This window comes from Dermacentor andersoni, chromosome 5, assembly GCF_023375885.2.
Source record: "Dermacentor andersoni chromosome 5, qqDerAnde1_hic_scaffold, whole genome shotgun sequence".
Taxonomy (NCBI): domain Eukaryota; kingdom Metazoa; phylum Arthropoda; class Arachnida; order Ixodida; family Ixodidae; genus Dermacentor; species Dermacentor andersoni.
In genome coordinates, this window is record NC_092818.1 from 59,340,654 (window position 1) to 59,350,790 (window position 10,137).

Genomic DNA, 10,137 nt, shown 5'->3' on the forward strand with positions numbered 1-10,137 from the left:
AAACTCCCGCGATCGGCCAGTTACGCTCCAATTTATCGTGAATTCGCGGGCTTCTGTCACGCTTAGAGAAACACATTTATCTTGCCCGAATTCAGCAACAGAAATCCGTGTTCGGATTTTTTCATTTCATTCTACACTTTTCTCATTGACAGTTTTCATCTAATTATAATATTCGATAAGTGGCATAATTATTCAGACTAATTATCTACGTAGGGGGAAAGAAACAAATAATTTGAGTATGTCCAAGCGACGGCAAACAAGATAACCTTGTTTCTGCTCACCTACGTGGCATTCGCATATTTTTAATTTCGCGGTAAATTTGGCAGGGACACCTAGTATAAGCACAAACTGCGTGCTCTAGAGGTTGACCAAAACTGGTCGTGTTCAGCTTGTAGAGCTTCGCCTACGGTATGAGGAAAAGGCAATATTAGCCAAACTGAAAGTCTCTGTCAATTCTGTAGTTCTGATTACCAGTTTTCTTCACGGAAGTGAGAAAAATGCAATCCGATAACACATTGCTAAGGGGACAGTAAGATTAGCGCACTATTTTTAGAGATTCAGTAACTTATCGTACCTTTAAATGTACACACAAATGCAATTGCTTCCAATTAGCGCCCCAGTGTATTACAGAACAGTAGGTTTTGAGGCCACGCGTATCGTTTGCTGACAACTGGATGTTTTACGTTTATTTTTAATTGCGACGAATCATAATTTTCAACAGACTCCAGATAAATCTGTCATAGGCAGTGTCAAAGTAAGAATAGCTAATACAATTCTCAGAGCAACACTATTTCTCTAAAATGAAAATGCTCTTGAGACGCTAAGAAAAGAGCGATACCTAAAGAATTCATGCAAGCAAGGTATTCATCGGATTAATCAACACAAGTACATTATTCTTTAGCAGAACTGGGTAGATGTGTTTAGACTACATATATTGCTTTTTTTCTGAGAGCAGAATTCCGGGAAAGTTGATAATCCATTACTCAAGTAATATTGCGCAACAAAAAAATATAGGGTGATAAGTGTGTTAGTGTCCCGTCACTGGCTCTCACAGAAAAAGAACAAAGTTTCTTGTAGGCGGCATCACATGACTCTTAACTACGTTGCACAAATGTGCAATTCGTTTTCATGTAAGCGCATGCGCAGTCTACACTGCTACGCATGTATAAAACCGATTCAGTGGTACGATAAACTTAGTTGAAAGCTTCCGCTTGGTGCGTTTTCTTCTCTTACGTCCGTGTCGTTTTTTGTTGCGCAACATTACTTGAGTAGTGCTTTTTTCTGGCATTAGAATGTGCAGCAAGCAAACAGCGAAACCTCGACGAAATTGGGTTTTCAAATGCAGCATCATTCTACAGATTGCGTTGACTCATAACTAACAGTAATAAAGCTTACTCTCAAGGTTATTGCCAGTGAATCTTATGGCGAGTTTTGTTTATGGTCTTTGAGACGGCCAAGTACCTTCGCGCACTTACATTACTAACATGTCACGTATCTGCTGGTTGTGTAAATTCTTCGCTTAGTGATGAAGCTAATTGGTCAAATACTCATTTCAATTTTTCTTTATTGGTGCCCACACACTTGCATGCTGCCTGCAGATTGTGGAGTATTCACCTATTGACTTCCATTCACTTAGTTTTGACGATTACTGTAATGCAACCTGCGTGGAAAAAGTATTTTTCATGGTTCATTTATCTTTCACCTTCACCTGCTGGGCCAAACTTTGCAGTGCCTGCCAAGTCATTCACCTTCAACTACAGCAGCTCGACGGCAGCCTTAGACGAACAGTTCCGATCACGCTCGGCGGAAAGTGCCGTGAGACTGCTGTGCATGGCTCGGGGCACGTACCCAAGGCCAGAACTCAAGCTTTTCCTGATCAAGGGAGGAGCTAGGAGAGCAGCAGGTGACGCGGGTCTCCGAACTTACGCTACGGCTACAATAGAGGACGGGCTCTTCAACGTAGCTCTTCACGCCGACATGAACGAAGGCCAGCTATCCACGTTGGCCGATCTCTTCGAGTGCGTGTTGGAAATCCCGTACAGCAGTTATGTGACGACGCGAAGGATGAGCCTCGCGCACGGTGAGCTGGCATTCGACGTATTCTTGATTCATTTATTGGTTAGGGTCAACGACCCAGCGTTGCATGGTGATTATGAGAGATGCTGTTATAGTGTAATAGCAGTCTCCGCATTCAGTAACAGCCAGCGCGATTGCACGCTCACGTAACTCCGCACTGTGCATTGAATTCACATTGTCATTACCTTAAATGTGACAAAGTTGTCGGATCCGCAGTGTTTAAATGACCAGGAGTTACTTTAAATTAACAATATGCCAGCGCAAGTCCATCATTTCCATCATCAATCCATCAAATCCAAGTCCATAATATCCATCATCATCCGCCGAGGTGCCATCGACCCTAAATGTTAAGTTGCGCACAAGCACGTTTATTGAGTTATCGTGTTCACTTCCAACTACGCAGCAACAGTTCCAGGAAGCAATTATTTTGAATAAAGTGAATTCGCTTTACGGGCATGTGTTTCCGTTTAGAAAATCATGTTGGATGCTTTTGGCACCTAACATACCACACATGTTTACGCTCTATTTTGGCGAATCTTAACGTTGTCGAATTTCACGTAGATTCCGTGTTGTGCCGTGTGGTATATTTTGTTCTTTTGCAAGCTGAAATTACTCGCAACATGCAGAGACCTTACTGCAGTGTACGTTTTGTTTCTTACAGAACTCACCTGGGGAGCTTATGGTAAGTTACTACTTCTTGGTAATGGTACAGCTGCGCATTCTCGCCGTACTGAGACCGCCTAGGCAAAGCTGGTCATACAATGTGTTTTTCATTATCATTGTCAACGCTCAGACGTGTATGCTATTGATGCACAGTCTCAATATTCAGATCCTTATTTTAATTCGCTCGTTGCTATACCTTCCAAAGCCGTTCTCAGCATGGCAATGCCTCAGCAACGTGAACCGAAAACCTGGTACTATATGTGGCCAAAATCAAGAGTGACATTTGAAAAGATATTGAATGTGTTATTGAACACAATGCAACCTAGGCTGATGAAAGCCGCGGTTAATTCTTCTCTCAGATTCTTCTCATCACTACTTCTCCTACTGCTGTGTTTTCTTTTGCTTTGCGGATTTCTGGGTCCATGCTGTTCTTAAGATATAAATTAAAGGTAGGTTCCTCACAAGATCTTAGCATTATTACACCTGGCGACTGGCGATGACGCCCAACTATGAGAACAGGCGTTATTGAAAACACCAAAAATCAAATGCGCAATGGCTGACTGGCTTTTGTCAGACGTTTGGCAGAGGCACCTGGAATTGAAAGCATTTCGCGAACTCGTGTCTTGCCGGCCGAAGTGCGCAGCACGCGTACATATCACGACGGGTTTTGTTTTTGACGGGCGGTCGCCGAACCTATCCGTCTTTGCTGTCCTTGCTGCAGAATTTCTAACAAAAAGTGTGCTCTACTTAGTTCCAGCGAAAATCTGCCCGATGCATGTACGTCACGCATACTCACCAACACACTAAAACATCTATATACATCCACTGAATACTAATTATTCATGATTATAGCATCGACGTTACCTTTCGTGCAACCCACACAGACAGACAAGACCTTTGAGTGGCTTTTAGCCAATAATTTGGAATACATTAAGACGAAAGTCTAAGTAGCCCGTTGCAATGGCTCATACCCAAAAAAAAGCTGCGTCTAGTCCAGTGACGCAAAAAATCAGTGATGTGAAAAATATCATCATCAAGAATGGCTCATACCCACGTAAGCAAGCAAAGATGCAATGGCTCAACAGGAATGAAGAAGCGAAAGAAAGAATAACAGAAAGAAATAAAGAAAGACGGAAAGAAAGAGAGAACGAAAGACAGAAAGAAAGAGGTAGTGCATTACGTGCTCGCATGTGTAGTTGAGGAGGTCGACCCACAGTTTACTTCACACTGCGGCTCGTTATGTCTTCTAAGAAGACTGAACCCTGCGATCGTGTAACTCAGTAGATTACCACGTGTGAAGCCGGCTTTCGCCTAGTCGTGTTACAGGAGCGTACCATGCTGCCAAACTTTTTTTTTTCTCATGTCATGTTCTACCGGCTATACATTGGCGGGCAGCTATGGGTTTATACAGCCGCGACAATGGAAGCTAATGTTGTCATCCAGCAAAGGCGCCAGCGCAGAAACTCCGAAGCGGCCGCATGAACAATATGTCGATCAGAACGCGAATGCGGTGTCAGCGAGGAATGTTCTCCAAAAACAGCCACTATTAAGACGCAATTTGGCCACATACGAACTTACCCTTACGTCGCATATGTCTATGACGCCATGCAGCTTCGCAGTGTTGCGTACGCAGTGCAGCAGCTACGGCCCGCGTGGATACTATCGCTGTCATTGTTTCACCCTTCGAGTCAACCTGCAATTAATAAAGAACTGCACATTTATGGACTTGTATTTGTGAATGTGCGACAAAGCTACTGCTGCTGCTGCTGCTGCTTCTTAGAATACACATTTCCCTTGCATCTTATCCCCAATTGCTCTGAAACAGGAACCGAACAGTTTTTTTTAGATACTCTTAGTGCTCCTGTTTCCAAACAGAGAAACGCCACTTTTTTCCCTAGTCTCCTCTTATGGTGTTGGAAGAGAAAGCATCTACAGGACAGTAAACTGCCAGAACGTAAGGACTATCACGTATCGTAATGAAATAGTTTCTGGCGCACTATACCTTTGATTGTTATGTAATAAATGTGTTGCTGTCTTTGCAGGCTCTTCCGCCGCCTCCTCCGTGCCGATCCTGTCATTTTATTCCATTGCACTGAGCTTAAGCATCTATATTGTTACTACGTTACAGAGCAATGGTGAGTCATGTCATACCCAAATGAATTGACCGTAATGTCCGAAAGTGACATGACGGTCAATTTCGGACGCTCAGGTTAGCTGTAATTTCTACACATCATAATATAGCTCCCCTTGAGGCTACATTGTGGCTCTGTTCTTTCTATACATACAAGTTAGCGTTAATTTCTCGTAGTCTGAATACAGACACGTCTAGTTATTTATCCTTTTCTGGAAGATTGCATTTCAGCCACGAACAACTTGAAGTTATCATTCAGCACAAGACGCGCCCACACCATTACAACTTACTCGAATGTTATCGATAGTTCTATTCGTTGTCTCTTGTCACCTACTCTCGTGTAATATGATTGTATACACGATGCGAATGGCGTAGAGCTTTCCTGGAGATACGCGGACACCAGCAATTACTATGAAACCTTCGATCGATGACTGATGTATAAAAGCTGACGCGCTTGACCAGATCAAATTTTCACGATCGCCGATTGTGTTCGCCACTTTCGTTGTGCTTTGAGTGTAGCCTGTTTTTGTGGGCAGAGGTTGACCCACTAAAACTTACTTTTGTCATTCACAGTTTTGCTACTGTATGTTCTTTGCCGTCATTACTACGTGACAACATGATTGAACTATCCGGATTTAATCTGTACTACAGGTGACACATACATGTGAAATACGTCATATTTATGTATATAGCCTGTTTTTCGGCGTTCCTTACGTTAACGCCAAAGAAGAAAATATTAACCTGGAGTATTCGACTTCTTCAGCGAGTGGCACTATCGAAAGCCCGCATCGACGTAAGATTGTTTTAGAAGGTCTGATTGCAAAAAAATTTGTTCGGACAAATTACTGCACGTGTCAGGACATCTAGGAGGGACATCGATACTTTAAAAAGGAAATGGTGCTGTATCTATGCCATCCATTTTACTTTTGGCAAACACACGCATGACGCTGTGTTTTTCCTATGCTGCCGAACGAAAGTGATGCTTTCGCTCTTACGCATTCTTTTCCCACCGCTTGTAGATAAAGAAATGCAAACACACTTAAAATAAAAGGAAGTTTTCCTGGCAAGTGCAGTTGAAAAGCACATCTTCGACTTTAAAGCATACCAAGGGGCGGTTTATTTCCCTAATAAAGCATAAATACACCAATGAGGGGCATAATCTGGCACTGTACACTTCTCTCAACCTAACAATCAATCTTACGCCGTAATTAAAAAAAAATTCTGCTCATAACAAAAGTGAAAGAGGCAAACAAAAGCGCTTTTTTATAGATTCTAATGAGGCAACCCAGTCCCAAGGAATGCTTCAGCTGTGCAATTTTACCGTATTCACGTTAATATATGTGCCAATGTGGCCTGGAGAGCAAAATGACACCCCAATTGTGGGGCTTTACGTTGCGAATCTTCAGGGATAAATTGATTGTCGGTGGTATATTGATTGATTCTCATTTCGTGCGTTTGTGCAGGTGGCGATGATGGAAGGCGCAACATATTCAAAAGCTTCCCGAAGAAACAAGAGGACACGTAGCGCTGCTACGAAAGGACGGTCCGTGGTTTTGTGGCTGTTTTAGTGAACTGCGCGATTCGTGAACGTGGTGCCAGTTTCATCAGAACCAAATCATTTCCAGAGTGGTGTGACAATGCGTGGAGGCGTCTAACTGTGTAAACAACGCACGTGAACACCGCTGTACGCCTGGGATGCCGCAACTACAGCGCGTCGGCGCTTTCAGTGGATGAAGGAGCACCTCACCCAACAAACTTTCAACATCGTCCAAGGTCATTTGCGCACTTATGGTGGAACGTCTGCGACACAGATGGAGCCAAGTGCCAGAAATTGGTTTTACGTTCTTGTGTGGAAGGTTATTGTTGGCTTTTAAAATGTAGCAGTTGATTCGCTGCGTTTCTTACATTCGCGCATTTGCTCTAACCTTTACACGTGGCCTCGAATTGGTTTCGAGGCTCACAGAACGCGCACTGTGGCACTCCCAGGAGTTCTCACAGAAATATGTCAGGTTGTTCAAAGGCAACCTTTATTGGACAATTTGGGCTCCGCGCCTTGCAAATAAAAGAATGCTGCTGTACAGACCAGTTTCATTGGCAGATTGTTAGTGAAGTATGTTTTTGCTTTGCTTTAACCTAGTGAAGTGTATGAGTAATGGCTTTCAAGTCCATGCAACGCTACACGCCGTTGAGAGAATGATTCCTGCACTGACAGTGAACGGTTTACTGAAGTTTCCAAAAGGTGAGTTTCGTTTTCGTTGCGCTAAGGTTTAACAGATACCTGCCTACAGAAACTGCTTTGAAATGAGTAGACATCTTTAAATTCAAGCATCAAGCTTAAAGCTTCATGCAGTAAATGAAGGAGAAAATAGAGTTGCACGTGATTTGTTTCCCATCTTCTTTTTTTCTTGTACGCTCGGCCTCTGAATCCAATTGACATCATTTATATGAAACAAATATATTACGGCAAAAGAAAGCAGTGCAGTTTAGCGATCACTCGCGCTCTGAACTCCTTTATAACACCAAGAGAATCACAGAATGGGAACCGCCATCTTCTCAAGAAGATCATTGTCGCACGCGCAACGATAGCGTTGTCCGACGCAGCATCGCTGTCTTGGTCTCCGAAACGCACGCACAAACTCTTCCACCCTCGCAGTCTGTGCAACACACAAAACTACAAATAAGTAACAATGACGCACTGATTATCACATATATGCAGCGTCCAAATTAATGGCGTTAGTGTAACCCTCAGTGTTGATGGCGAACAAAAATTTTTGTTTCCTTCGCGCTTGGGCGAGGGTAAAGTGGCGAAGAGTTGAGAGAGGAGGTAGCCTTACGATGATTTGGAGGTGGCTAGTCCTGGTCGGCCTAACCAACAGCAAAGCCGATTCCAAACTGGATTTGCGGTGCCAGTACTTTGCTGTGCCAGTATACCTGTATATATAAGAGACTGAAAATTAGTTCATCTTTTCCGACTCTTTCCTCGCGCCAGCCAATGACGTGACTAATATTGCCAACACGGATTTGTACCATAAACGGACGCGACACACCTCCGACGGTGCATAATCGAACCCGACAAAGTGCTCCTGCAAATGCGTCGCAGAACGAACAATTTGATAATAACTCAACTACAGCAGCGATGGCGGACTATAGCGTGGTGTGCTAAGTCTGGGAAGACGTGAGGCAGAAATAAAATCGAGGCTTTTATCATGACATTTTGTAGTTTCCATCACAAACGTATGCGGCACACAAGTTCACACGTCATGTTCCATGCACGTTCACTTCTTTTGAAAAATTATGTGTCAAGCTGTAATTGTGGGTACAAAGAGGAGGGGTGTTTCGTACGCGCACATCATGTGGCTATGTGTTTAATACCGCTGCTGGCATCATTACATAGGCCACTGACTGAGTGTGTATGCACGGGACTTGCTGCACACGTGCTTATTTGTTTCAGCTGTTAGATTGGCCTCGATTGAAACGCCACCCGAGACGCAACATAGCAAGGCAAAAGAAAAAAAAAGATAGAAGACCACGCAACAGCGAAAACATAGGCTTGTCGATCAAGAAAGAACTGAGATCTGGGCGAGCTCAAGAACAAGAGTCGGATTGTTATAATATTTATTTATTTATTTATTTATTGAAATAACTGACAGGCTCCTTCACATGGGAGCATTGTGTGAGTGGGATAATATACATGATAATTGCAAAAATCATAGGAGCACATACATCGACTGAAGTAAAACGTTGTGCATTTGTTAGCGACAAACACCAGACATTATATTTTTAAAATCAAAGGAAGCAGTTTTACAAATTTTAGGTTTTAGAAATGTAGCTATATAAAAACGGAACAGAACTTGGAACAGAACTAAAGAAGAGCGCAGTTTCATACATGTAATACAACATTAGAAAATATTTAGTTTTGGTTGAATTTTTTTCGACACTTCGTGCTGTGAGATTTTGTACAAACGTTCACTGCTGTTTGGTTTCTGAGTTAGACAGGCAACAACATAAGCTAAGACTGCCAATCACTGCAGAAAGAATGAAAGTCATCGCCCGAGAAATGCGCAATTAGCCCTCGGTTGTTCAATAGTAAGTCTACGCTGCCAGCGCAACTCATCGAATTTATTTTTATTTTCGAGTCACATACTCCTGACACTTCATCTGGTGGTAATACCGAACTCAGTCCGCTGAATTCAGTGCCGTTGATGCGACGATTTCTTACGAAGGACCATGGAGCGATGTCGTGAAACACGGCTTAACCAGAGAAAAGACGGGGAATGCGGGAGATGGAAATTCAAGACGATGAGCAAAACGTGTTCCTCACCTTGTTCACCTTGTTCACCTCATTCACCTTGTTCACGTTACGGCTTAACCAGGTGACTTCCTAGGGCTTCGATATAGGAAATGGAAACAAAACCTGTAAGGTTTCTCCAGCTTCCACGTGATCAGGACCCATCGTCAAGGGAGTCGAGGTTCAGGGTTCGAGAAGGATGTACAGGAGTATTCCGACGTGTCCTTGCGTTAACTAATGAGCATGACTGAGCGTTTTATTCGTGCCGAGACGCAAGCTTCCGCGAGCCTTGTTTGCCAGATTTCTCACGCACACAATGCATCGGCTTCTTTAGGCGTTTTCCAATAATTTTTGCGACTTGCGTTTGTTAGTAGATACCTGTAGTGTGTACAATGGCGCGTCAATATTTTACATCGTGGCGTGTAGTATAGCTCAGCATTTTGATGTCTTTGTGCATTTCTGTTTGTTATTGAGTGTTTGAACCGTTTCAAGATACAAGGTACCACGAACGAAGAGGAGCGTACCTCGCATGAAGCCACGCCAATCCGAGCCAGTGACACTGGACGCCGATTATTTGTTACTATGATCTAGGCGTTCAGGCCTGTACATTGAGAAAAAATTTCCAGAAGATCGTCGAGAAAACCCCTGTAGTTTTCCTGCCGCCATCCAATGAAGGGTAGCGTAAGTCAATAATATCGTTGACTTCCCGTGAAGGGAGCAATTTAGTAAGAAATGACCAGCGGCTGGGCTTGAAGCGGGCAGCTTTACGTCGCCATTTTGGCCGATGAAATGGCTTTCGTGATAGCTTAAAGAGAACCGTGATATTTGGCCTACTAAATGGTATTTATGTTTTGTGCTGGAAAAGCGAAACGGAAGGCATGAACTAACATTCATCTTGACACATTTTTAACTTATTTGATATGGACAAGTTGAACAAGGGAATGCTCACTTCTATCAAACAACACGCTTGCACCCGTCC

The 10,137-nt window shown here is 43.2% G+C and overlaps 1 protein-coding gene across 2 annotated transcripts in view; it reads left to right on the forward strand.

Moving 5' to 3' along the window:
• LOC126530696 (uncharacterized) overlaps window positions 1-6,967 on the forward strand; it is a 57,153-nt gene extending 50,186 nt beyond the window's left edge. Inside the window, exons 3-6 of one of the 2 annotated variants that reach the window (XM_050177962.3) lie at window positions 1,730-2,080; window positions 2,738-2,758; window positions 4,782-4,874; window positions 6,334-6,967. In XM_050177962.3, coding sequence (XP_050033919.1) covers window positions 1,730-2,080; window positions 2,738-2,758; window positions 4,782-4,874; window positions 6,334-6,395 — 527 coding nt within the window. In that variant the 3' untranslated portion in view covers window positions 6,396-6,967. The remainder of the gene's footprint in view (window positions 1-1,729; window positions 2,081-2,737; window positions 2,759-4,781; window positions 4,875-6,333) is intronic. The other variant, XM_055070736.2, reaches the window with a different exon arrangement.
• Window positions 6,968-10,137: the final 3,170 nt, after the last annotated feature.